This window comes from Delphinus delphis, chromosome 8, assembly GCF_949987515.2.
Source record: "Delphinus delphis chromosome 8, mDelDel1.2, whole genome shotgun sequence".
NCBI classification, from domain to species: Eukaryota; Metazoa; Chordata; class Mammalia; order Artiodactyla; family Delphinidae; genus Delphinus; species Delphinus delphis.
In genome coordinates this window covers 104957376-104985364 of record NC_082690.1, presented here as the reverse complement: position 1 = coordinate 104985364, position 27989 = coordinate 104957376, and the positions used below count along the sequence as shown (strand labels likewise).

At 59.9% G+C, this 27989-nt stretch overlaps 1 protein-coding gene across 1 annotated transcript; it reads right to left on the bottom strand.

Annotated features, from left to right (window-relative positions):
- Positions 1–163: 163 nt before the first annotated feature.
- Positions 164–18310, bottom strand: GRK2 (G protein-coupled receptor kinase 2). The gene is made up of 21 exons (XM_060019368.1): positions 17969–18310; positions 7929–8005; positions 5951–6024; positions 5718–5819; positions 5556–5630; positions 5369–5430; positions 4519–4570; positions 4183–4274; positions 3792–3891; positions 3628–3706; positions 3409–3539; positions 3105–3199; positions 2925–3032; positions 2660–2726; positions 2244–2344; positions 1578–1644; positions 1394–1489; positions 993–1155; positions 695–831; positions 492–605; positions 164–407 (listed from the first exon to the last, which is right to left on the bottom strand). Exons 1-21 carry the CDS (start codon positions 18079–18081, stop codon positions 243–245), a joined length of 2070 nt encoding a protein of 689 aa, XP_059875351.1. The 5' UTR covers positions 18082–18310; the 3' UTR covers positions 164–242.
- Positions 18311–27989: the final 9679 nt, after the last annotated feature.

The window sequence follows — 27989 nt, the reverse complement described above, 5'->3', positions numbered from 1 at the left end:
GCCCCTGGGGGCGGGGCCGAGGGTGGCTGGACAGTGGCTGGGTGGGCGGCAGCGGGAGCCAAGGCAAGCGGGCCCCTCCCTGGGGGCTGGGCCAGGCTGGGGCCACAGGAAATCACAATAATTACAAAATAAAACCTTTTCCGCTTGGCGGGAAAACAAATAATAAAAATTCAACAAAATAAATTAGAGGTTTATAAAAGGCGGGCGGGCAGGAGGGCGGCCGGGCGGGTGGCGGCAGCAGGTCAGAGGCCGTTGGCGCTGCCGCGCTGCACCAGCGGCACCTTGCTCAGCTCCACGACAGGCGAGCGCGGCTTGTTCTTCATCTTGGGCACCCGCTGCACCAGCTGCTGGGCCTCGCGGTAGGCGTCACGCAGCTCCTTCTTCCATTGCACCAGCTCGGGGTCGCTCTGCACACACCCCGAGGTCTGTCAGGGGGGGCCCGAAGGCCACTCTGGCCCCGCCCCCGCCCACCGCCCCGGGCCCCCACTCACGTCGCACTGCAGGACGAACTGCTTGCCGCCGCGGATCTTGAGGAGGAGGCACTTTCGCTCCTTGATCTGTGTCTCCTCCACCGACTGGATCTCCTCCATGGTCAGCAGGCTCTGCTGCAGGGCGGGGAGTGGGCGGTGAGGGCACGGGACAGGCCCCGCCAGCCGCCAACCCCAGGGGCTCCCGGCCCCGGCCCGCTCCTTACCGGGGCCTCGCCCTCGCCCCGCCACTCGAGCCGGTTGGGGAACAGGTAGAAGTACCGCCGCTGCCACTGGGTCAGGAAGGGGTTGCCCATCTTGGACATGTAGCCGTGCATGATGCAGTCCTTGCCCAGGGCGTAGTCTGATGCAAGAGAGTAAGAGAGGGGGACTCAGCCGGGCCCGCTCCGCCCGGGTTTGAATCCTGGGTCGGCTGCTCTCTGGCTGTGACCTTGGCTGAAACCTGAGCCTGTTTCCGATCTTTAAGGTGGGCACTGGGCGCCCACAGCAGCCGCCGACCCTCACCTTCCTCGTGGCCCAGCTGCTTGTTTTTGGTTTTCTTGCGGGCCTCCAGCCGGTCCGTCTCAGCGTTGATGGTGTCGAAGACAGTCTCTGCCACCTCCTGCTGCCACCGCTCCGAGATGGTGAGGGGGAAGTTGCGGTAGAGCTCCTGGTCGCTGTCCAGTAACTTCACCGCAGGGCCAGGGAAGAGACATCCATCGGCCACAGGCCTGCCTGGCCGCAGGGCCCCAGGGCAGGGTGGTCTGGTCCAACTGCCGCCCCCAGGGATGTTTGGGGAGGAGAAGCCTGAGGCCCAACAGGCAGACGGGGCTGGCATGGGGGTCTCACAGGGCAGAGGAGGGAGGAGGATGCCAGCCGGGCTGGGCTTAGAGCTCAGGGCTGAGAGGCCAGGCAAGGCCCAGTACCTTGATTCCTTTTGTGTCCTCCTCATCAAAGGAGCCAATGTCGAAGGCGTCTGCCGCATTCACCTCCCCTCGTGGGGGCATTAGCGGGGGAGGGTACTGCAGCAGAACAGGGGCTGAGCATCAGCTCGGGGCAGGGGCTACAGAGGGCCCCACCCGGCCCCGGCCCCGGCCCCCAGGCTGTTACCTTCTGCAGGAAGACCATCTGCCAGTCCAGGGAACGGAAGAAGGGGCTCTCCTTCACTTCCTGGGCCCTGCAGGGAGAGCGGGTCATCGGGGCTTGGCACCACCCAGGCCAGGGGGCAAAGCCTGGGCTGTGGGGCAGGTGGCCCAGGTTAACTCCTGGTTCAGCCACTCTCTGGCTCTGCGACCTTGGGCAAGTCCTTTAAACCTCATCCGGTTTCCCCATCTCTAAAACGGGGAGAACAGCAGTTCCCACATCGTAGGGCTGCCGTGAGTTTTAATATTGTGAATCTTGCAACATCATGCCCAGCGCTTAGTGTATGTTTAATAAACATAAAAGGCTGCTGCCCTCATCATCTGTGTTACAAGGCCCCTCGGGAAGCTGGTCCACACCCACCTCCAGCAGCTGCACCGCAGGCAGCCCTCCCCCTGAGAACACTGGGCAGGGCTGGCCACGCCCCAGCTTGTGAACTCTTCAAAGGAGGCTGGGACCATGGACGAGGCTCCAGTGACAGGACACAGGCCTTGTCTTCTTAGGGGCACAGGCAGAGGCTTGGGCAGACTGGCCCAGCAGCCCACTGCAGAGGCCTAGACACAGCAGCGTGGACACCACCCAGGGCCCAGCAGGGAGGGAAGGCCTGGGACAATGGCCCTGGTCTCAGGCACTCACCCTCGGCCCAGGCAGCCTAGCCTCCTGTTGACGTCTCTCTGTAGCAGCCCCTCCAGCAAGGAGCGGAGCTCAGGGGAAAAGGAGTCGGGCAGCTCCACAGCCTGCAGGGAGGAGTAGGGGGACATTGGCAGAGGCCCGGGCCCCATCCCAGCTCTGGGGCTCCTGAGGCTGCTTGGGGCAGGGGCAGGAGGGTCCAGGCCCCCAGCAGAGGGAGAGCTTCCTAACTGGCCCCTAGCAGGCATCTCTGCTCTGACGACAGAGAGACGAGAGCCTACAGGGAAGGAGGCCAGAGTGGGGTTAAGCGGCTGGAGATGGCTGCTGGCGGGTGAGACCCTGATGCCCGCAGGAGACTCCAGCCTCACTGTGGCCCCCCGTGGACTCTGCCCAGCCTCCCCGGGCTGGGACCCTCCACGCACCATGGTCAATGTCATTCTGTCGATCTCATGCTTGTCTTTGGTCTTGTGCTGCCGGAAAGGGCTATGCCTGGGCAAGAAAGGCCGAAGTCCAAGGTCAGAGGACGGGAATGGGGAAACTGAGGCAGGCAGCATGGACGATCCTTGCCGGCCTGGGGAAGAGCCTGTCTCTGTCCCGCCACCCCCCACCCCCGCCCCGCTCTGGCTGGCCTGGGGAAGAGCCTGTCTCTGTCCCGCCCCCCCCCACCGCCCCGGGACGGCCGCTCACCCTCGCAGCAGCTTGAAGAGCATGCAGCCCAGGGAGAACCAGTCGGCGCTGCTATCGTAGGCCACGCCCTTCTGCAGAACCTCGGGGGCCATGTACCCGTGGGTGCCCCTGTGGGAGCGAGGAGGCCATGAGTGGGTCTGGTGGAGGGTGCGGGAAGGGAGAGGGGGCTGGGGCACTCACACGCTGGCGTGGGGCTTCTTCTTGGAAAAGTCGCAGGCCAGGCCCAGGTCTGAGATGCGCACGTGGCCATGCTCGTCCAGCAGGATGTTGGCCGGCTGTGGAGGAAGCCCAGTGAGCCGTCCCCCGAGCAGCTCAGGACAGGGCCCGGCCGGGCAAGACGCCAGCTGGGGCGCTGTCTTTGCTCTAGAGGGTATGGGTGTCCAGGGACAGGGCCCTGGGTCGGGGGCGCGCAGGCGAGGAGCCGGGCCGGGCCTGTCTTGGGAACGGGGGCAGCCCGTGCTGGGAGGAGGGCGGGGCGCCTCACCTTCAGGTCCCGGTAGACGACAAAGCGGTTGTGCATGTGCTCCAGGCCCAGGATGATCTCGGCCGCGTAGAAGCGCATGTCGGCCTCAGAGAAGACCCCGTGCTGGGACAGGTGGTAGTGCAGGTCCCCGCCTGAGGGAAGCAGCCGAGCAGGGGGGTGCTCAGCTCCCACCCCGGCCCCCAGCCCCGAGGTCCACCTGGGGCCAGGCCGGGCACTCACCGTTCATGAGATCCAGGATGAAGCTGAGCTTGTCTGGCGTGTGGAACGCGTACGACATGCAGACGATGAACGGGCAGTCCTAGGAAGGGGTGGGAGAGGAGGTCAGCAGAAGCTGTGCCAGGTTCGGACCCAAAGGCTGAGCTGGTGGCCAGCTGCCCGCTCACCCCGGTGCTGACGAGGGAGAGCATGATGCGCTCGTTCAGGGCCAGTGTCTCCCCTTGCTTCATCTTGATGCGCTTCTTGTCCAGACACTTCATGGCATACCTGCAGGGGAGGGGCTGGTTGGTCAGGCGGTCTGCTGGCACCTGCAGTGCAGGGCCCCAGGGGTGAGGTGGGGTGGGCAGTCCTCAGGGCCCTTGTGGGGAAGACTAGACACCACGACAAGCGTATGACACACAGAGACAGAGAGAGGGCAGAAGTGCTGGTGGGCCGGGGCTCCAGGGGCCACGGCAGGTAACAGAGCAAGAACCGTGTGTGGCCCTCTGCGGACACCTGCCCATTCAGGGCACCCCTCCGTGGCCCTCCTCTCCCTCAGGCATGCCACCAAGTGCTCACATCTTGCCCGTGTCGGCCTTCCGGCACCCGTAGACCTCGCCGAAGCCCCCTCGCCCGATGATACGGTGCACGCTGAAGTCGTTCATGGTCAGCTGCGGGGACGGCAGCAACGGGGTCACTGTAGGATGCCTGGGCCCCGCCCTGGGGCCACCGTCGCCATGTGCTTCCCTGCCTTGAGCTGTCCCCGCTGGGCTCCTGCACCAACCCCACAGCCAGCCCCTGGGCGTTGAAGGGTCGACTCCCCTGGCCTCCCCGGCCCTGGCCCAGCCCTGGGGCCCGGGTCCCTGGGGAGGGGCAGCAGGGAGGGGGCTCTCCACGCCCACCCAGCCCACTCACATGGATGTTGAGCTCCACATTCTTCCACTGGCAAAATCGTGTGAATTTATCGCTGCGAGAGAAGAAACCAGGCTCAGTTGAGCCTTAGAAAGTGAGTGAAATGATGCTGGGGTGAGCCGGCCTCACCCACTACCATCCCCTGGACTCCCGAGCCGCAGTGCCCTCTTCTGGGGTTGCCCAGGAAGACTGCCAGCCCGAGCTGCCCCCAGCCCCCACAATGCTGGCGCTGCTGTCTGTCTGTGGGTTCCTGCTGGGATGAGATAAGCTTAGAGGTGAGGTCTTCCAGTCTGACCCCGACTTCCTGCTACCACATCCACAACAATGCTCACCCCATCCCTGCTTGCATACTTCCAGGGACACACCACTCATTCCCTGTGAAGCCCCCACTCCACGACTAAGCAGCTGGGACATTAAGAAAGCTGTTCCCTGCGTGGAGCTGAAATCTCCCTACAACTCCCATGCACCGTGAAGGCCACACTGGGCAGCGGGGTGGCAGTGTGTCCTCTCGGGCCCATCCCTACCACCAGCCTGATGCTTCTCAACCCCGACGGGCCCAGCAAGGGGCTAGACAGTCCATGGGAGGGAAGATGCGTGGGTGGTCCCTCGCTCCCTTTCGACCCTCCCTGGACAGGCTTGGAGGTGCCTGGTGCTGGGAAGGGTGGGGCGGGAGTGTCGGGGAGTGTCGGGGAGGTGACGACCTCTTAGGAGCCCCCGCGCTGGCGTGTAGACAGCCCCAGGGGCCCGCGCGTTGGGGACTAAAGCAGGCTGGCTTCTCTCCTCCGCGCCATCCACGCCCCTTCTCAGAGCGGCCCTTCCCCACCTTCTGCTGCCGCTCACAGCCCGCTCTCACCTCTCAATGAATTTCTGGAACACATCTCCTCGGAGGTTCTGACAGATCTCTTCGATGTATGGCTACAGGAGGAAGCGGGAGGTTGGTGGCTGAGCCAGAGTGGGAGCTGACCAGGCTCTGGGACCTGTGCTGCCCAAGGGGGACCCCGGCCGGGCTGGGCAGCAGCGGGGAAAAGGCCAGCACACACCTGGAAGAGATCCGGAGGCACCTGCTTCTTCGCCAGATGGCCCTGGACGTGCTCGATGGCGCTTTTCGAGAAGGGCTGGGGAAGACAGAGGTGTGTTCGTTCTCCACGGGGCCACCCCTCCCGTCCCCACGCCCCTGCCAGCATGCGGGCCCGGGCACTCACGTGTGAGCAGGCCAGCAGCTCCTTCATGATGTACGTGTCAAAGATCTCCCGGCTGCAGGCCAGGCGTTCCTCCTCTGTCTCCAGCTTCTCGTATTTCTTGATCTAGAGGACAAGATCCCCACAGGTGAGCTTTGGCCCAGCGGGGCGCGGGGGTGTCTTACAGATTCAGCGAAAGCAGCCCCAGCCCTGCCCCTTTCTCCATGCGCAGCAGGGCCAGGCTAGCCCAGCCTCACCCCCTCGTAGAACTCCACCAAGGGCTTGGCCTCCTCCAGGTGCTTCAGGCAGAAGTCTCGGAAGAGCAGGTACCCTGAAAGCAAGCATCGTGCATCACGCCGAGCCACACACCCCGCAGAGCCCTGCCCATCATGGAGGGTGGGGTGGGCTTGGGGCTTCCTGGGCAGAACTGGCCAAGGAGGTGGCAGAGGTGATCTCTGCCCCAGGCAGAGGCTGGGCAAGGTGGCCTCGGAGGCTGTCGCCAACCAAAGATTCTTGGATTCGGGGTCGGGGCGCCTGCATCTCTACCCCTCTCAGAATCTGCTTCCTCAGATGATGGCTAGAAAGTGACAGGTGCCCTGGTGAGGCAGAGGTGGGGAGTAGACTCTGGCGCCTGGGTCCCCCACCCTCTCACTGCAGTCTGGGGCCTGTAGCTCCTCAAGGAGGGCGACACACCCACCGGTCAGGCTGTGCAGGGTCAGTGAGGTCCACCCAGCCCAGGCCAGGGCTGCTGCGTGGGGGCAGGAAGGCAGCCTCCGGGTGGGGGCGGGGGGGTGTCCCTCTCCCTGGGCCTTACACCCCCCTCTGTCATCTGGCTGATTTTCACAGCAGCCATGAGAAACAGGCAGACAGGGAGGGCAGGTCCAGCTGGGGAAACCGAGGCTCAGGGAGACCTGTCAGGCAGGCGGTGTGCGGCAGCATGGGTAGAACTCAGGGCCCTTCTGTCCAGTGGCAGGTCCTGGGAAGGACAGGCCAGAGAGTGTGGCCTTGGTGCAGGGGGCCTCACAGGGCATGGGCCTCTGGGGAAGGGAAGAGGTGAGACGGGCTGCAGGAAGGGCTCACGGGAGACCTTGCGTGGGCTAGGCCTCATCCTCCCCAGGGACGGGGGCCGGAAGCCTGGCCCCAGAGCAGCCCTGGAGGGCAAAGCAGAAGGAAGGGTGGTCTCTACTCCCTCCAGCCCAACACGCGTGACCAGGCTCGAGCTGGGTGACTTTCCACACCTCTTGGGGGCACCGTCCCCACTGCCTGGGCACCTCCACCTCTGCCAGAGCTCGCGGCCAGCACTTCTGGTAAGGGCAGACTGGCCTTTCGAGAGTATGCCTTTAGTAACTTGTGACCAGGGCTTCCCATGGGCCAGGGGCTTTCACTGCCACCGCCTCACCTGGCCCTCCAACAGTCTTCGGCAGCGGGGCTCCTGAGTCCTAGCTCCCAGGTGAGACTCAGAGAGGTGAAGCAATGTGCCAGGTCACACAGCACAGGCAGGGGACCCACACGGCGTGCTTCCCGACACACTGACTCGCTAAGCCTGACCTCCAACGCCCCGATCCTGCCAGGCCGGGCCACTCCCATTTCAGAGCCGGAGCTGTGTGTGGCCGGAGCCTGCTTCCCTGTGCCCCGCCTCACCCTTCCCTGTGTGCCAGGTCCGTGGGGTGGACCCACGAAGCCTCTAAGACACGGGCACTGAGGACGAGGAACGGAGGGGCCGGCCAAAGCAGGCTGCTCACAAAGAAGGCCCGTGGGGGTGGCGGGGGCGACCACAGCCTGGCGGGCGCCACAGGAAGGGCCCCGCCCCTTCCTGTCAGTTCTACCAACGGCCCCGAGCAGCTGTGCCTGCACCAAGGGGAAGCTGCAACTCTCAAAAACAAACCCCAAAGGAGGAACTTCCCTGGCGGCCCTGGGAGACTGCTGGCCCCGCCCCTTCAGGGGGCTCCGGGGCTGACGGCCAGGGGCTGGGAGGGCACTACGTCACCGCCCTGCCTGCTGTCACCGGGGGAGGCGGGGGGGGGGGGGGGGGGGGGGGGGGGGCTCGCTGGCTGCCCTGCCCCCTGCCCCGGTGGTTGGGAGGCCAAACCTCCTGGGAGAGGGGAGCACAGCCCAGTCGGCTGGGATGGGGGCAGGAAGGCGGCCCCGGCGTCATCCTGCCCACACCCCCCCAGGCCTGGGCAGCAGGACAAGTGGCAGAAGCCCCAGGGCCGGCAGAGCCCCCACCGTACTCACCCAGCTTCTGGGAGAAGACCTTCTCAAAGGTCACCTCGCCCCGGTCCTCCAGGTACTTCTGCATGACGCTGCGGATGCTGAAAGACACAGGGGCCGGGGTGACCTGGAGCCCCCAAGGCTCCTGTCAGGCCTGCTGGCCCTGCTTCCCTGGAAGGTCGCTGCTTCCTCTCCCAGAATCCAGAGTGGAGGGCACTGCTGGTGGGTGTCATCGCTCCCTCCAAGAAGGCAGCCACCCCTGTTGGACCTGACCGTGGCCACACCAGAGGGACCTAAGCAATGCTGAGCCTGCCTACCAAGGCTCTGTCCACCACAGCTAGGGTGACCAGCAGGTGGCTGCTCAGAAGCCTGGTCCCAGCGCTGCCTTGTCTGGCTTTAGGAACTTGGCCAAACCTCAAAAGCCAGGACTCACCCATCAGCAAATGATGGGTCACGAAAATATGGCCCATCCCGACAATGGGATACTACTTGGCCAGGAAATGGAGTGAAGTGCTGGTGTGCGTGTGCGCACGGTATGGATAAACCTAAGAGGATTCTGCTACGTGAACGGACAGTCACAAAAGGCCACATGTTATATGATTCCATTTATACCACCTGTCCAGAACAGGCAAGTCTACAGACAGAAAGCAGGCTAGTGAGTGTCAGGCTGGAGAAGAAAAGGGGAATAACTTCTAATGGGCACAGGGTTTCTTTATAAGGTGATGGAAATGTTCTGGAATCAGGCAGTGGTGAAGGTTGCACAACACAGTAAATGTGTTGAATTGTACACTTTAACATGATGAATTTTATGTTATGTGAATTATATCTCAATATTGAAAAAGAAAAGCCAAGCCTCAGCTCCCGTGTCCCTGATACCCGAAGTAAAACCCCCTGCCCCTGGGTCGCCTGGGAGGGCAGCAGAGCAGAGGCCACTGTTGTGACCACGGAAGCCCAAGCCCACACTCCCCGTCCCCGGCTATCTCCCCCCACTGCCGAGTGCTGTCTGGGAAAGCCACACCTGGCCACGCTTCACGCCTCAGTCACCTCTTGCTGTCCCTTCCTCTCCTTTCCTGGGCCACCTGCAGTCCCACCTTGCCAACCAGCTGTGGTCCCATTTGGACCTCACTAGCCTGGGTTCCAGCTGCCCATACGGAGGGCCGTGCTGGGCAGTCACACCTGAGCCTGTACGATGCCCACAGGCCTCAGGATACGTGGGGCTGCCAGCAGGCCACGGATGAAGAGGACTCTGTGTGCCCACCTCTCTGTATCCCCGTACCCCTGTTGGAGCCCAGCACAGGGTCCTGCTGCCCATCACCTAGTGGAAGGTGCCATGCAACCCTGCCCCCCCCCAGGCAGGCCCTCCCAGTCCTGCACTGGTGGTTCTGTGACATTAGACAGCATGAGACAAAGCCTGAGTGGGGCCCTGTCATCTGGAGGAGACTCAGACAGGAAAGAATGTTCTGGGTCATTGGGAGAGGCCGTGTGGAGAAGGCAGAACCTCACTGGGTTCCTCAAATGCAAACAGGATGTCACAGGTGACAAAGTCCAGGGCATGTGGGTGGGCATGGGGGCAGGCAGGGAAGACCCAGCCAGGGATGAGCCACGGGGCAGGGCGGAGGCTCAGCAGACAACACTTGGGAAGCTCGGTCCAGGGCGGCGGGTGAGCGGGCAGACTCTGCTGGGGGTAGGTACCACAGGAGGAAGCCCAGGTAGCTGATGACACTGGGCCAGGAAGGAGGGGAAGAAACAAGGTGGGGTAGGAGCAGGCTCATCTGTTGGATGGATGGATGGAAGGACAGAAGAAGAGCTGACGAGGCCCTCTGGGGGTCTTGAGGCCCCGGGCCCCATCAGAGAGGGGGCCTGAGGAGAGAAGGCTCCAGGCAGGGCCAGTGCAGCCAGCAGACGCCGCCCAACCCCTGGCCTGGGCTCGCAGGTGGGGCGACTCCTGCCCTGTCCTGCTCAGCACTTTCCTTCTCAGGTGGTCTGGGTGGAGGCCCAGGCCCTCCCGGGCCCTCGTCCGCATTCGGGCCACGCAAGACAACATGGGAGCGTGCAGAGCCGGCGTGAGCAGTCCTGGAGCTGTGACCCCTCCCCCCAGACGCTCAGAGATGCCGTGACCTCCTCCGAAAACTGTCTCCAACAGGAAGAAGGGTGCCGATGACCTGGACAGCCCTCCTGTGTCACCATCCTGTGACTCCAGCCGACAAGGGAAGAGCCCCAGCTGAGGGCCAACGGCCCAGTGGCCCTGAACTACCACGTCAGAGCCGGTTCCCTCCCAGAAAGTGAGGACGCCCTCCACAACCACAGGGACTCCAAGGCCGGGACGTGGCCCTCAGCCACGCTGGCACACTCTCCCCTCCTGGGGGCCACACACCTGCTCACGTCCACCAGCCACCGTCAAGGACACATCTCCCTGGCCCCGTGGGACTCCCAGGGACTCAGGAGGTGAGACCAGCCCCCAAGTCCCTCATGCACTTCACACACATCAGAAGCTAAAAAATCTGTGACACTGAGCAAGACACAGCCCCCACCCTGGGGCCTGCGGACTGGAGACAGGGAGCCCAGGGAGTCTGTGGGGCGCATTCTGCGCCGATCTCTCAGGGCTCCCAGCTCTGCGAGGGACAGCTTGGGGCCTCCCGTTCGGACAGGGAAACAGGCCGGGGGGTGTGCTGGGTGAAGCACAGCGGGGTGGGCCCAGTCCAAGGTAGCGAAGGCTTGGCAGGGTCACGAGACCAGGCAGCCGGGAGGTAGGGGTGTGGAGCCCGGGGACCCTGCGAGGGCCAGATTTCTCCTGGGAGGTGGACAAAGCAATAAAGAGGGAAGAAATATCACAAGATGTCGATCTTCCATGGGGCTGGATAGTCAGAGGGAACGTCCAGACAGGCAGATGCAGGTGACAGGCAGGGTGACTCCGGCCTGTCAGATGACCCTACGGGGCAGCTGGGCATAGCCCCTGCAGTAGTCACTGGGAAGCCCCTGCCCCTGAACCAGCAAGACTGGCGCCAGCTCAGCCAAGGCGGCGCGATGGGAATGCCCAGCCCAGAGCAGTGCCGCCACTTCCCGCCGCGGGCTCGTGGGCTGGACGTGCAAAGGCCGGGAAACACGCTCGCAGAGGGCCTGCCCGCGAGAGAGCGGAGCCGCCAGCTCCTCTCCAGGCATGGCACCCGGCGCGGGCCTTCTGCCCTCCTGGGGGCTCTGCCCAGGGCGCGGAGGAAAGGCCCGGGCTCCGCGCTGCTCAGTGGCCAGACCCTGCCTCCCTCGGAAGGCTGCACAGGGTGGATGGCCACAGCATTCTTCTCAGCCCGCAGCACTTCCACTTTCTTCCTTAAAAAGAAAAAATGTTTTCTAAATAAAATAAACACACCCCCCCAACCAAACACGAGGTCAGAGTCGGCGGAGTCCTTGAAGGAGAGGCCCCCAGGGCTGCAACGTTAGGGTTTCCTGTCCATTCCCACAGGGCTGGAGCCCAGGGAGCTGGCAGGTTAGACAAGTGTGTTATGGGGGATGCTCCCGCCAGGGTGGCAAGTACAGGCTGGCACAGGAGGCAGTGGCGGCCTCCTGGGCTGGGTCACCTTCATCTCCTACCCCCTCTCCCTGATACTGGCGGAGTCTGAGTGGCGAAGGCCCCAGAGCAGCATTCCTGTCCCCGCCCAGGTCAACAACTCTGATATCCAGGAGCACGTGGTCCCCAGATGGACTCCAGGTTGTCCAGAGAGCCCAGTATCTGCACCCTCCCCGCCCCAGCCCCACCCCCAGCCCCCGAAGGACCCAGCCCCTCCAGGGAACGGCCTCAGTGGCCTTAGTTGCTGCAGTCGGACCGGTACCCAGGCCTGGGCTCCAAATGGCCCTCCCCACCTCCCTCCCTGAGGCCAGGCCAAGTCACAGACTTTAAATGTCCAGTTTCCCCACTTGTAAAATGAGGATGTCAACAAATGCTGAATTGCCAACACTGAGCTGGCCACTGAAAAAGGCGGAGAGGACACAGCAAGAGAACGCAGCCCTGCTGCGAGGGCCGTCAGCTCCCTCCCTCTCCTGAAGGGAGCCCTCCTGCTGGAACCCCCAGCAAGCGCCTCCTTCTGGAATGTGACCAGAAGCCACCCGGTCTTGCTGGGGTCTCAGCCCCACACCTGCTGTGTCCTCAGAGGGGGGGGCTCTGACTGGCAAGCCTGCCCCGCGGCTGGGCCCATGAGCACCCCACCCCCGAACCTGAGCCTGAGCGGCTGCCACTCCACTCTGCTCACAGACCAGCCTCAGGCACTCGTGCCGCACAGTCTGGGGGCCCCAGTGGGCAGAGCCCAATACCTGCCCTGCCAAAGGAGCAAGGGCCCCCTGACAGGAGCTGCCCGGCCCTGCTGCCCGACAGCCAGGGCTGCTCACTCTGGCTCCAGCTGCTCTGAGGAGCAGGCCCAGCCTGACACCAGGGGAGAGAGCACTTCCGCCCTCCCAGCCCAGAGCGCGGGCTGGGGTGATGGGACGGCAGGGAGGGGGTTAGGGCTGAAGGGGAGGACTTCCGGCACCTTCCGGCACCACATGGTTCAAAGGGAAAGCTAAGTCCTTCACTCTGTGGTACACGGGCCTCACAGATGACACCCACTCAGGGTCACAAACCGTAGCTTGTATGGACGGGGAGGGACCGCAGGGTCAGAAGCAAACACACTCATCTTGATGGTGAGGAAATCAAGGCCAGAAGAAGCTGAGTAGCTCACCCTGAGTCCCAACCAAGTTAGCGGCAAGAAAATGTCCAGCCCTCCCTGAGAAAGGGCCTCCCACCAGGCAAGGGCCTAGCCCAGCCTCTGCCGGAGAGCTGGGTACAGAGTCCCAGGGGACCCCGGACTCTTGCCCTGCCCACCTTGCCCTCCACCCACTGCCAGTGGCTGCGGGAGCCCATCAGGCTGGGGGCAGCCTTGGCCGGCACCTGGCCGGCCAAGGGCCATGGCTCCTATGCTCCCGTGTGACAGGAATGCCAGAACCACGAAACCGAGGACGGTGCAAGCTGGCCCGGGGACTCCGGGCCTGGCGGGCATGGTGCAGCCACGTCGGGAACCGTCACGCTCTGGGAGGCGACGGCGGTTAAGCCAGCAGATCAGAGGCTGCAGCCGTGGCTGGGACGCTCCTCCGTGGCATTTCCAGGAAACCTGGCACCGAGGTGGCAGCAGCATGAGGAAGTCCCCTGGGGCTTCTTATTAATATTTCTCAATGACTCTCCTTGGGGCTGACAACATCCTCTGAGCTCGAGGACAGGGCCACACATCAAATGGGGAAGACCAACCCAAACGGCCAACTCTGGAGCAAGTCCTGGGCCAGAGAAGAGAAAATGACAGCACGGGGCACCACACACGAGCCCACCACGAGTGTCCGCAGCGACCCAGGCTCCCCAGGGCACGGTGGCCACAAAGTGACAGCTTGCAGGATGTGCGGGAAAAGGCACTCCGGCGGCCTTGTCACACATCACGACCTCTACACCCCGCAATTCACTGCTGCCATCACCTCAGAACAGCTTCCAGGGCTCCCTGCCCTGCAGCTCCCAGAAAGGGGGCCATCCCCGACCCCAAACCCAGAATGGCCTCCAGAGTCAGAGAACCCCCTGCTCAGAGAACAGAGCTGCGAACACATTCACACCTGAAAACCCACTTCTGAAACCCCGCTCTTTGGCCCGCGGAGACACTACCCTCCCTGTCAGCAGCGATGCAGAGAGGGCAGGTTATTGTTTTAGAAAAGGCGGCAGCCAAACGCCTCATTTTTCCTGTTTGAAACAGGTTAGTGAGAACTCGAGTGTGACTCTGTCTTATGTGTCCAGCAGAGGACACTGGCCGCTCGGGGCCACAGGAACAAAGGGCAGGTGTGCTGGAGGCTGTGCGCTCCTCAAAGACTCTCACGTGCTCGTGGCTTCTGCTGTCTGTTCTGAGGCGGGAGCGTGGTATCCTGGAAGCACCAGCCGTGTGCACGCAGACCCACCCCACCGGCCCCCAGGTGCTCGGCCCCCCTGCAGAGCCTCCCTGGGTGCCCGGGGCAGGCAGGAAACACCGCTGCAGAGCCTGCCTACACCTGATGTCACCGGGAGTTTACTACTAGGAATTAATCGTGCATTAATAGGACACGTTTTTCCCGGGTTGACAGAGCCCAGATTCCCCGACACGGATTCCAACCTGTCATGCTCACGCGCCCTTCAAATCCTTTTACTGAGGGAACAGCAGGCGGGCGAGCAACTTAATGGCAAAAATGTGAAACCCCATGATCTGGAAAGGAGAACAGATGGGAAAAGATGTCCCGGAGACCCATTCCTGGGGAACGCGGGGGCTTCAAAGGCCCAGAGGGAATGACTGCCCAAAAGAGGATCTTGTTTTGTGGGGGGAGGCGGGGGCGGAGAACGCTGCTACTGGAGTGGAAAGTTCTGGGTAAGGGATAAAGGCTGAAAACAGCAGGGTTTCTCCTGGTGATGCAGAACTGGAAGGAGAAGGAAGGGAGAAAACCACTCCCTGCACCTCTTCCCGCTCCACAAATCAAGGGCAGGAAGTCCTGGGAGCAAAGAGTTAACAGGAATGAAGAAGCAGCGGAGGAAGAGCTGCGGGTCTGGGAGACGGGGAAGCCAGAAAAGGGCAGGAAGGAGGAAATCCACAGTGGGGGAGGGACCAGGAAAGGAAGAGCCGAGAGAATGGGAGGCTGCAAGAGGCACCGGGCTCTGACATCTGCCGCTGGGGCTGCCACTGTCACCAGGGAAGGCAGGGACATCTCCTGGGACCGCCCAGGCCGGTCTCCTCCGCCAGGAGCCCAGAGATTAATTACACGAGGCCTCCGTGGTCACATGAAGCAAATGACGCTAATTGCAGGACTGCTGCCGCTGCCGGGAAAGCGGGACAGCGGCTCCTTCAGGGAGAGGCCCAGACCACAGACCCCGAGGGCCGAAGGAGCGGAGAGGTCACCGGTGAAGGGCAGCCCCTCGTTTTACCGAGGTGGAAACGGAGGCAGGCTGGGCCAGCATAAGGGACGTGCTGGTGCCCATGTGAGCTGGGACTGCGGTGGGATTAGAAGCCGGTCTCCTGATTCCAGCTGCACTGCTGCCTCCCTCCATGAGAAGTGCGAGAAATGGGTCTGTTTCCTCGGGTTCTATAGGGTGACAGAAGGGAAAGCCCGCGTGCCAACTGAGTGGCACTGTGCCCAACAGCTCCTGTTCCGCAGCGCTCAGAAGTCAGAGCTGTGATGGCAGCTCCAGCTCCCGGCCAAGCCACAACCTGGGCACCAGCCGCAGGGAGGCTGCCAAGAGGGACCACCTCACGATGGGAACGGCTCCAAATGGCACCTTGTCATAGACAAACCGCGGCCTTCGTCCCTGGCCCTGACCCCAGGCGTGGAGCCATCTCCTCCGTGCACTAGCTTTGCCACAGCAGCTCAGCTCTATCCCAGCCGGCGGCGAGGGGCTGGGCCTTGATGGTGCCGGGGGCTGCCCTTGTGCTTCCGGGCCAGGGGTGCCAGCTGCCACATTCCACAAAACAAGGACCGGGCTGAGAGCAGAGGTACAGAGGGGTGTGTGGAAGAAATGATGCATAGCAGGAGTCCAGAGACCCCAAGTTCAAGTGCCACCTCGCCTCTGGGACCAAGTCTCTTCCCCTCTCCCAGCCTCAGTTGCTTCAACTATTAAGTGGGAAAATACCACCTGCCATGCCTGTTTCCCACAGTCGTGAAAAGGATAAAATGGAGTAAAAAGCACTTTGCAAACTAGGAAGTGCCAGGCAGACGTAAGATACAGTCATAATGATCTTCAGGGCAGGAGACATCTGACACAGGGGGTGGGCGAAGCATAAAGCAAAGAGTGGCATATCCTCCGAGGCGGGAGGCCTGGATTCCTAGGCCCTTCCCCAGCCTCAGCTCACTAACAGTCACTGCTCCTCTAGTCCATCTCACAGGTGTGGGCAATCTGCCCAATGCGGTGCCGCCAGACGGTGACCCTACCTGAGAGCCCATGACACCTGGCTCTCGGTCTCCTCCTGTGTTCCCCTAACACTCACAGCTCACCTGGTTTCAGACACTATACACAGTCCTGATGTTTCTTGAGCAACTACTACATGCAAGGCATGGCCTTGCCAACCTCACAGGTTAGTTTTTGGATCGACTGAGATGACAAAGGTCAAAAATAAATAATTATAATTTCCACCATTACTCCTATCACCACCATCAATATCACGGATGTAAAGGGGACAGGAAAAGAGGAACATCTTGTTGCTCACGGTTCTAACACCTGCAGAGCCAACCCAAGGCGGGGCCCCATCAGAAGCAATGCATTCTGGGGCGAGATTACCCAAACAGAGAGAGTTCCAGAAAAGGCCCCGCCTCATACTTTGCAGAAGTCCAACCTGCCAGAGGGTCTCGAGGCCAAGGCCACCAAGGAGAGCCGCTGTGAGACCCAGAGTGTGACTCCCCATTTCCTCCCTCGTGGCTTTGTCATTTCTGAACTCATTTCTGTTCTAACTGTCGCCGCTCCCTGGACAGCCCGCAGCTGACAGTCAGTCTGGTTCCCGTTTTGAGAAATCTGATTGCAAATGTCTTAGAAAAAAAGGGCCCTAACGGCCTTTTCAAAACGCAGGCCAATTTTCCTCTCCCAGGCCTGGTGTTCAGTCAATCTGAAACCCAGAGAACGGGTCACAGAGGAGGGCACCAGAGACGTGGGCACCGTACCCCCTCCCCACCGCCGCAGCCTTGGGCCCTGCTTCAAACTCAGGATGCCACAGAGTCACAGTCCTTATTTCACACCATCCACATTTCACAGATGAGAAAACCGAGGCCCAGAAATGGGAAGGGACTTGCCCAAAGTCACATGATAAGACCAGGAGAGCTAGGACGGGCCCAGGCTCCTGGGCTGGCAGGGCACCAGCATGGCAGCTCTTAGGCAGGGATGGAGGAGCTTCTGGGGCTGGCCTCACCACGCAGCATGAGAGATCGTGGTGGGCACATGGCTCCTGTAGATGCAGAATGGCCAGGCCCCCCTGGCTCAGGCCACAGTGGTGGACACAGTGTGGAACCAGAAGCTGGAAGCCCCGATCTGGTGGCCAGCCACCACCCTGGATGCCGGTGACACTGGGCAGGCCACTCACCTCTGGGCCTTCAGCTTCCCCACCTGTTCCATGGGGACAAAACCACACCTGACCTACCCGCCCATGGGCTGCTGTGAGGCTCAGGCAATGGGAAAATACTCTAGACGCCGTAAAATGCTGGACAGCCTCAGCTATTGTCCGTATCCTGTCCACTCCTGTGCCCATATCCTGAACAGATGAAACGTGGATATCAGGTGCAATGGTATCAGTTACCTCACAGAAAGGTGGCAGCTGTGGTCCAGCTGCTGCAGGGGTGCTGGGACGTCCCCTGGCAAACAGTACCCACGGGGCACCACAGGCGGGCCTCACCAGAGGAGGGATTCGAGGGGAGAGGGACTGAGGGATGTGGCGCACACCATACCCTGATCCCCACGCTACCCCGGCCCCCAAAGCGCTCTGAATCCCCACCCCAGGCCGGTGACCCGCCAGAAGAATGGGGAAGATCCGGGAAGACTTGTCTGCCCCAAACCTCACAGAAGTGTCCATCCGAGGGGGACCAGGGGTGGGGGGGGTGGTGTGGAACCCCAAGGCGGGGATGCCGAGAGTAGGGGCGGCGAAAGGATGGGCGATATAGTCAGGCCAGGTAGATGGGCAGGCAGAGGAGGGGACTCCACGGGACCCGGGGCCACCCGGAGGAGGAAAAAGGGGAGCACGGAGGCTCTGGGGGAGAAGGCAAGGGCGAGGGGCTGACGGAGAAGGGGGCCAGGCGGAGTGTGTGAAGGGAAAGGCAGCAGAGTAGGGCAGGGGCACTGAGCGGGTCGGGGAGCCAGTGCAACTGGAAAGCCCCGGCGTTGGGGTGCTCCGGGTTCAGGTGCACAGGGCCTGGGGCGCAGGGGTCCGGTCAGGGCTGCGGGACGCGGAGAGCTGGCGGGGCAGAGGGGGTCTCGGGGCCAGTGCCCGGGTGGTCTGGGGCTGCGGGGTCGGGGCTCGGGGAGCGGGGCCGAGGGGCCGGCGGGCCGGGGCCGGCGCCCGCCTCACCTGGGCTCGGGCAGCAGAATCTTCTTGCTGGCGCGCGCGGCCGGCGTGGCCTTGCTCTTCTCCATGGCCATCAGGTAGCTCACATCGGCCAGCACCGCCTCCAGGTCCGCCATCTTGGCGGCGGCGGCGGCCTCTCCCGCCGCTCGGCTCCGCTCCGCTCGGCGCGCTCGGCCCGGCCCGGCCGCTCCGTCGGCCTCGGGCGCCGCCGCCTGCCTGGCCCCGCTGGGCGCCCGCGGCTCCGCTCGCCGCGGCTCACAGGCGGCGCCGCCCCATGGCGCCGGCTCAGGCCCGGCCCGGCTCGCTCGGCTCCCGCCGGGACTGCAGTCGGGCCGCCGCCGCCGCCGCCGTCGCCGCCGCCGCCACCGCCGCCGCCGCCGCCACCACCGCCGCCGCCCGCGCCCCGGAGCCGCCGCCGCCTCCGACCCCGCCTGCCGCGCACAGCGCCAGCGAGCCCGCGAGGGGCCGGGCGGGCGGGCGGGCGGGCGGCGGCGCCCCCTGGAGGCCGCGCGGGCTGGACCGAGCCTGACCCCCGCGGCACCAAGACCCCGCCTCAGCCCCCAACCAGGTCCTCCGCTCTCTGACCCCGACCCCCAGCCATGACTCTGACCTCAGACTTGGAACACGACAGGGACCCTGGCCAGAAGAAGACCCTAGACCCAGACCTTGACCACAGCTCAGATCACAACTCGGATCCCAGGCTCCAAGACAGACCATGGCTGTGACCCCAGACTGCCATTGCAGAACGTGATCCCAGGGACTTGGATCTCCGACTGTAGCTATAACCCCTGACCCCTGACCTTAGACAGAGTCGGAAACCTGACGCCAGACCCGGATAACATTCCTGACCCCAGACTCCAAACAGGACCCCAGACCTAGACATTGGACCACCACCTCAGACTCTGACCATGACCTCAGATCACCACCCTGGGCCCAACCCCCTTCAAACCCAGATCCTGACACTGACCCCCGACCTGCAACAGGACCCCAGATCCAGATTTTGGACCATGACCTCACTGATCCCAACCACAGACCACCACCTTGATCCCATCTTGGTTACTGATCCCAACCTTGATTCCACCCCCAGACTCAGACCACTATCATGACTCCAAACCCTGGACTTAGGGGCAGGGCCCAAACCTGGGCTTGGACCATCAATCCCAGACCAGGGTTCTAGACCCAACACCAAAAACTCTGGACACGGACCCAGGACCAGGACATCCAACCGGGACCCAGACTGGACCTAGAACCCTTAACAGGCCGCCATGGACCTGGGACCTGACAACTGCAGTCAGACTCCAGACTTACCCCAGGCCCAATCCCCATTCCTCCTGCCCCAGACCCAATCCAGGCCCCCAGGGCTCCCACTCAGGACCAAGGACCCTGCACCAACACCACTCCCCGCCCCAGACAAGAATCATCATGATTCCACAAAGTGGGATCAAACCTCTCTCAGCCTGGGAGGGCACCCGGGTCACTGTACTGCCTGGCAAGGGAAACTTACTCTGCTGACAGCCCACGGTGGGGGGGTTCCATGTGTCTCAAAGCGGCACCCCTTACTCAACACGCCCTCGAGAGCCTCTCTCTGCTTTCCAAGGTGACAAGATCCCCTCCCAGTCCTGGGCACATGGAGCCAAAGCCTCATGCCAGTTGGTGGGCCAGTAATCAGAACACTTTTGCAAAGCATAGGATCCCCACGCCCCGCCCCCGCTCTTTGCACTTCTCAGCCTACCTTCTGAGATCAGCCTCGGCAGAGCCTGGAACCAGAGCACATCAAGACAATGAGGTCCCCTCGTCAGTGGGCGACACCACCATCCACTCAGATACTCAAGCCAGAACTCCAGGCATCATCCTTGGCTCTCCATCTCCCCCTTCCCTAATCTGTCACCACACCCTCTTATGTGGCCTCCAGATAAGAATCTTCTTAAACCTGTCTGCTTCTGAGGATCCCCACAGCTGCTGCCCTGATGCAGGCCCTGACCAGAGATGCCTCTCCCCAGTCTAGATCTGATAGGGTTACTGCCTGCTTAGCACTGAGAAGCAGTGCTCCCGGACCTCTGGGGCTGCTGAGAGTGGGAAATCAGAGGAGGGCCCACTCTGCCCAAAGTAGATCAGGTGAGCAAGTTCCTTAACCTGCAAGTCAAGGTCTTGGATGAGTGGGTCCTGCTCCCCTCTCAGGCCTGTGTTGCCACCATCCCCTATGCCTGGGGTCCCCCCACCAGCCTACCCATCAGTTTTTACCTCTGTGCCTTTGTTCTTCTGCCCTGTGTCTGGAAGCACTCTGTGTGCCCTCTTCCCTGGCTAATTCTTGCTCATCCATTAAGCCCCACCTCCTCCAGGTAGCCTTCCCCAATCTCCTGTCTCCAATTCTGTCCATCTCCAGTTCTGCACTAACTGCCTACTTCCTTGATTTGAGAGCATCGTCAGTTGCAAGATGCATCATTTCAAGTTTTTGACAGAGGGATGGGATGTGTGTGTGTGTGAAGCTTTATTAAATGTTTGCATCCATTGGAAAATGCATCCTGATGTTAGAAATGCTAACGTATAAAAAAAAGTGTTCAGGGCTTCCTTGGTGGTGCAGTGGTTGAGAGTCCACCTTCCGATGCAGGGGACACGGGTTCGTGCCCTGGTCCGGGAAGATCCCACATGCCGCAGAGTGGCTGGGCCCGTGAGCCATGACCGATGAGCCTGCGGGTCCGGAGCCTGTGCTCCGCAACGGGAGAGGCCACAACAGTGAGAGGCCCGCGTACTGCAAAAAAAAAAAAAAAAAGGGGTTCATACCTCCTCCCACTGCCCACCGTGGGACCTGGCACAGAAAAGTAGAGTCAATGTTTGATGAATGAATGAGTGACTGAGTGAATGAGCTCCACAGCCCAAGGTGGCACATGGAGTTTGGGGTAGAAGACGGCCAGAGGCACAGGAGGATGCACCAGAAGGCCTCTAACTTCCTCTCCTCCCGCCTCTCCCCAACTCTTCTGGACTCTAACTACGGCCACCTGGGGTTTCTGGAACCACTCCTATTTAAAAATCCTGTCTAAAGAACTCATCAGACCAGAGTCCCCGTGAATTCTGAAAAGCCAGCCATCCTGCTCCCGGAGGTGGCCCTACCTCCCCGACACCACCTGAAAACCCAGAAGGCCCTTCCCAGCCACTGCCCAACCCACAACCCAGGCAGGCCTGAAGCTGGGGTTGAAGGGGGGGGGGGATGGAGGGACGGAGGGACGGAGGGAGGGAGGGAGAGAGAGAGAGTCTCCAGGGCACCCCTCACTGATTCCTGGGACCCTGGAAAGCAGCTCTTGGAAGCCCTGGGCTGGGGCTTTTTTTGGGTAGTGCTGCCCTCTGGTGGTTGAGGGAAGGTCGATTGTCAACCTGCCTTTTCAGGCTGGCTTCAGTCGTTTTCAACCAACTTTGGTGCCTAGACCGTGTCAGCCTCTGGCTGGAATGCTAGGAGTGAATGAGGAGTGGAACCCCGTCTCTGCCTAGCTGGCAGGACTGCAGATACATCATTACCTGGCATCTTGCCCAGATGACTAGTAGGTGTTGCAAATTTAACGCGTCCCACACTGAGCTCTGGCTCCGCACCCAGCCCGGTCCCACCTGCTCCTCTCCTGCCTCCCCATCTCAGTAGTGGCTCCTTCCTCCTCCGAAAAAACCTCCATTCCTCTCTTCCCTCACTTGCCTCTGCCGGCCCCCCCCCCGCCCCCACATACACATGCTCTCATCCAGCCTGTCCTGTCGACTACCTGGTGTATCACCCCAAATCCTTCCACTGTGCCCTGCTAAACCCGATCTGAGTCCCATCACCTGGGGCTGCCTGGCACTGATGCCTGCACCAGCCTCCTCCCTGCCTCTCCTCTAGCCAGAGTTTTTTTGTTATTTATTTATTTATTATTAAATAAATAAATTTACTTATTTATTTATTTTTGGCTGCACTGGGTCTTCGTTGCTGCGCGCACGCCTTCTCTAGTTGTGGTGAGTGGGGGCTCCTCTTCGTTGTGGTGCGCCGGCTTCTCATTGCGGTGGCTTCTCTTGTTGCAGAGCACAGGCTCTAGAAGTGCGGGCTCAGGAGTTGAGGCTTGCAGGCTCTAGAGCACAGGCTCAGTAGTTGCGCTGTGGCATGTGGGATTTTCCCGGACCAGGGCTCAAACCCATGTCTCCTGCATTGGCAGGCGGATTCTTAACCACTGCGCCACCAGGGAAGTCCCTATTTATTTATTTATTTTGGCTGCGATGGGCCTTAGCTGTGGCGGGTCTTAGCTGCGGCACGCGGGGACCTTTAGTTGCAACATGCGGGAACTAGTTCCCTGACCAGGGATCAAACCCAGGCCCCCTGAAGTGGGAGTGTGGAGTCTTAACCACTGGACCACCAGGGAAGTCCCTAGCCAGAATTTTTACAGGCCTAAATCTAACCCCGTCTCCAATGACCACCCCTGCACTTAGGGGAAAACCCACCCCTCTCTGTGGCCTGTGAGACCTGCAGTCTGGCCCCTGCCCATCTGTCTAACTCAGCCCACTCGCCCATCCCTGTGCCCTTTATTCTCCAGTCTCTCTGGTCTTCCTTCTGTCACTACAACAAGCCAAGTTCATTTCCACCTCTGGGTGTTGACTTTATAATTCCCCTTGCCTGGAATGACCTTCCTTTCCCTCCTTTCCGGCAAGAAAGACTCCTGCTCACCCTGCATCCCGAGGGCTGCAAACTTCCTGTTCATTTTTAGTGAAAAAAAAAAAAGTTCTTGTTCAGGGGGCTCTCCCCGGGTGCCCCCATTTGTTGTGGTCACTGGTGCACTCTTCAACCCTTACCATGGCACTGGGCACAAAGTTAGGGCCACAAGGAGAAAGAGGATTCAGTGGTGGCCCAGTCTGGTGAGGAAGAAGACCCCTAAATGAATGCCTCTAATTAACCTGGCAAGAGCTATAATGGGAGGAGATGGGGAGCTCAGGAGAAGAGAGTCAGGGGAAGAGTTGGGGAAGGTCTTGAACTTGACATTGTATGCACGTGAGCATGAGTGAGTTTGGGGGTGAGGACTGGCATGTGCCAAGGCCCAGGGGTGCAAGTTTCCTCCTGCTGGGGCTTCACCTCTTGGTCTGCATCCTGGGGTTTGAAGATCCAGGAGGATGAGCTTGAGGGCTTCCCAATCTGTACACCTCACCAGGGGTGTGCAGATTAACCAGGAGAAACTCCTGCCTATAGTGGACAGCCACCTCTTTGATGTCCCGGGGCCCAGACAGTGCCAGGCTCTGGCTAGGCTGCTGGGACTTCACCTCATTTACTCATCCACTTATCCAACAATATTTGTTGAGCTCCTACTACATGCCAGGCACTGGTGCTTGGCCTTGGGGATCCAACATAGAGAGAGACAGTGAATCTATGGGCAAACCATACATAATAATAAACACTGACACTTACTGGGTTCTCCTCACTTGCAGGGCACTGTTCCTAGAACCCAGATGATCTCATTTAATGCTCAAAACATCCTTATGAGGCAAGTGACATGTTATTGTAAGAGCCAGCAGCCTCCTCAGGTGAAGTCGGGGAAACCTCTGCGGATTGGCACTTTTGCCAGAGCTAGGCTAGGAGAGAAGCAGCTTTGCTAGGGGCAGGGAAAAGAGCTTTCCAAGCATGTGGAACAGCAAGTGCACAGGCCCTGAGGGAGGAAAGAGCCTGGTTATCCAGCAGGTTCCTACATCTCCAGGAGACAGGCTCTTTGCTCCCTCCCGCACAGTCCAAGGACCTTTGATGGCCCACAACTCTGGGCCAGGCTTCCAGACCGCTGGCTCCGCCTGACCCACTTCCCTGGAGCAGCGGCTCTCGGAACCCTCCGTAAGGTCACGAGACCCACGGCTGCCCCTGGCCCCAGTCTCCTTTTCCGCCTTGGAGCTTCCGCGCGGCGTGGCCCCGCCCCTGAGTCCGGCCCCGCCCCTGAATCAGGCCCCGCCCCAGCCCCGCCCCAGCACCCGGCCTCCTCCCGGGGCCGTTCCCAGCGCGCATGCGCCTCGACGTCCGAGGCTCAGCCTGGCGCTAGGTCGTTCTGCCTTCCCACCGTAGGTGTCTGTGCCTTGACCCTCTCAGCCCGCCAGTGAGTGACCCAGTCGGGGTCTCTAGCCCCCACCGGCCCCACTGTGGCGACTGGTACTTGCCGTGTCAGGGGGAGGGAGGATGTGTTCGGAAAAGACCTGGGGTCAAATGCTAGTGCCACTTCCTGCTGCCTCTCTGGGTGCCTTAGGCAAGTTACTGAACCTATCTGAGCACTGCCTTTCTCATCTGTACCCGGGGCGCCTCCCTCCTGGCCTCACTGGATTGTTTTGAGGATAAACGGAGATGTGTGTGCAGTGTTGAGCCGAGGGAGATGGCTTGTCGAGTGGCCACTGTCCCGAGTACCTTGGGCCTCACTTGTGCCTCTCTCAGCGTCCTCCATGGTCTCTTTTCTCCCATTTCTCTTCTCCCCTCCTCCTTTCTCTACCTCTTTCTCTGCCTTTCCTTTTCTGGGTCTTTCAGGGTGTTTCTCTCTGGGTCTGTGTCTCTTTCTGCTTCTCTCCCTCTGTCTTGCCATCCTAGCACTGTCATGGCACAGTCTGGGGGCATAGCAGCTGGACTTCCTGCCCCCCTTGTAGCTCTCTGGAGTGGGGCGGGTGGGGAGGCAGAAGTGCCAGGCTGAGGGCAAAAACAGGTCCTCCCTGACGTTGGGTGTCTGCTCTCACTGTTCCCTGCCCGTACATGGGTGTCAGCGCTGAGGTTTCCTTTCCGGCCTGGCACCTGGAAAGGTGGTGGTAGGGCGAGTCTCCCCAGCCCGCAAGTGCCAGGCCTGCTCTGCTGCTGGCCACCCAAATGGCACTTAGCACAGAGGTGGCCTGCGAGGGTGGGGGGAGCTGGTATTGGCCCTCTTCCCAGGTCTAGCTACATCATTTGCGGGGTCCACTGCAAATAAAATGCACGTCCTCTTGCTCAAAAATTTCAAGATGATGACAACAGTGCATTAAACTAAGTGTGGGGCCCATCTGAGGGCAGGGCCCCGTGTGACTGCGTGGGTCACTCACCCATGAAATTGGTCCTGCTTCCCTCTCCTATAAATCCACTTTTCATTATGCTCAGTAAATTTCCTTATCCCTCGACTCCCAGGGCAGATGAAGGGGGTAAGCAGAGCTAGCTAAGTCTAGCCCCACCCTTAAGAAGTTCAAAGTGCCATGGGAGGGCTTCCCTGGTAGAGCAGTGGTTAAGAATCCGCCTGCCAATGCAGGGGACACAGGTTCAAGCCCTGGTCCAGGAAGACCCCACATGCCACGGAGCAACTAAGCCCGTGTGCCACAACTACTGAGCCTGTGCTCTATAGAGCCTGTGAGCCACAACTACTGAACCCACGTGCCACAGTTACTGAAGCCTGTGCGCCTATAGCCCGTGCTCCGCAACAAGAGAAGCCATCGCAATGAGAAGCACGTGCACCTCAACAAAGAGTAGCCCCTACTCACCGCAGCTGGAGAGGGCCCGTGCGCAGCAACGAAGACCCAACACAGACAAAAATAAATAAATTATTAAAAAAAAAAAAAAAGTGCCATGGGAGGGGGTGTGGACAAACACCCAGCCTGGTTGCTCAGCAGGCACGAGGGAGCTGGGGTAAAGGCTCAAGCTCCAGAGTCCCAGGCCCAGAATTCACGTATGTCCCAGCCCTGCCACTGACCCTTCACTTTACCTCTCTGAGCCTTGGCCTTATAGAATGAAGGCACCTGCCTACCACCCCCTCCCCTGACTGGGGTATGGGCATGAAATGCCATTGCTTGTACACAGAGGCTAGGGAGCAGGGCGGATAGGACCAACTCTGCAGTCAGTCTCCAGGTTTTACTAGCAAAGACACTTTAGGCAAATGTCTATAACTCAGTTTCTCATCTGTAAAATGAAGATAATAATAGACTTGCTATGTATTTACAGTAGCCAAGACACGGAAGCAACCTAAATGTCCATCGACAGATGAATGGGTAAAGAAGATGTGGTACATACATACGCAATGAAATACTACTCAGCCATAAGAAAGAAGGAAATAATGCCACTTGCAGCAACATGGATGGACCTAGAGATTATCATACTAAGTGAATTAAGTCAGAAAGAGAAAGACAAATACTATATGATATCACTTATATGTGGAATCTAAAATATAACACAAGGGACTTCCCTGGTGGTCCAGTGGTTGACTCGGTGCTTTCATTGCCATGGCCCCGGGCTCAATCCCTGGTCAGTGAACTAAGACCCCACAAGCCACACAGCACAGCCTTAATTAATTAATTAATCAAATATGACATGAACTTATTTATGAAACAGAAACAGACTCACATAGAAAACAAACTTATGGTTACCAAAGGGGAAAGGAGGTGGGGGAGGGATAAATTAAGAGCTTGGTTAGCAGATAGAAACTACTATATATAAAACAAACACGTCCTACTGTATAGTATGGGGAACTATATTCAATATCTTGTAATAAACCATAATGGAAAACAATATGAAAAAGAATATGTATATATACATGTATAACTGAATCACTTTGCTGTACACCAGAAACTAACACAACATTGTAAATCAACCATCCTTAAAAAAAAAAAGTAGCGTTGCTGCGAGGATTCGGAGTTACTTCATGTAGGTGCTTAGAACAGTGGTCAACACATAGTAAGGCTCAGAAGATGCCAGCTGTTTTTACTATGTTGTTGCCTGTGAAAGGTACAGTATGTCCAGGTTAATCCCTTCTGGTTGGTGGGGAAACAGGAAGGGCTTCTGGAGGAAGAGGTGTTTGAAGGAAGGATAGATTTTCATAGTTGTGAGGGTGACACACCCTGAACACAGCAAGCCTGGTGACTACAGAGGTGTCCAGTTTGAGGCCTCTTATAAGCACCTACCACCAACCTGGTGCTTCTCATTTTACGGATGCCAGTGGCAGGATGAGTTTACACATGACTCTGGAGTGTTACACATGAAGACTGAAGATTTTTGTGTGTGCTTTAGGAAGATTCATAGCTGAATACAGGTTAGATTGGAAACAGGCCAAAAAAAAAAAAAGCTGGCAGCATTAACACAAGAAAGGAGGGGAAAGATGTATGAGGTAGTGAATTTGGAGAACATGACAACAAACTGGCTGTACTGGGGAGGCACAGGCCTCTGGGTATCCAAGCTACTGGGAACACTCAACCCTGTTGCTTGGGCATCTATTATGTGCCAAGCTCTGCGCCAGCTGCTGGGGATGACATGGTGAGCAACACAGTCTGATCCCTGTCCTGGTGGAGCTTCCCAGCTAGCTGGGGAGACTGATTTTAAAGGAGTCCTAAAAACCAGTAGGGTGCTACGGCAGCATATGATCCAGTCTTGAGCAGGGTGGGAGATGGCTTCCCAGAGGAAGTAACATGTAAACTACGGAAGGTGTACCAACAAAGGGAACAGCAAAGGCCCAGAGATGGTGGCACTGAAGTTAGCTGTGAGGGTGGAGGGGAGTAGGAGGGGCAGATGGTGAGTGAGGAAGCTTGGACTTCATCCTGAGACAGACACACTAATGGGTTTTAAATAGAGAAGTAGTCAAATCTAAGAGAAATGTTCTGGCTGCCAACATGGAGGACAGGGGGCTGGCCTAGAGGCTGGGAAGCCTCAGGGCTCCTGCTGGGGTCAAGGTTCTGGACAATGCTGGCTTCACCTAGGGTGGTAGGCGTGAGGTCATCGAGAGGTGGACGATGGGCTCTTGTGATATTTAGGTGGCAAAATTGACACTCTGCCTTCCCCTGCAACATGGAACATGGCCACATCCACATCCAACCTCAGGAAGTGGACTGGGAACCAGCTCACCGTCCAGGACCCTGTGCTTTTCCAGAATGTGCAGCAGAATTGGAGATGGTCCTTAACAGCTTGGTGAGTAGGATGGGCAGGGATCCCCAGATGCCCTGACGGTAGTGATGAGAGCCTCCTCAAGACCTCCCGGATGGGATTTCAGCTCTCCTGAGATGGTGCAGTCAGGGCTGAGGGCAGCACGTCAGACATTCGTCTAAAGGCTGGAAGCCT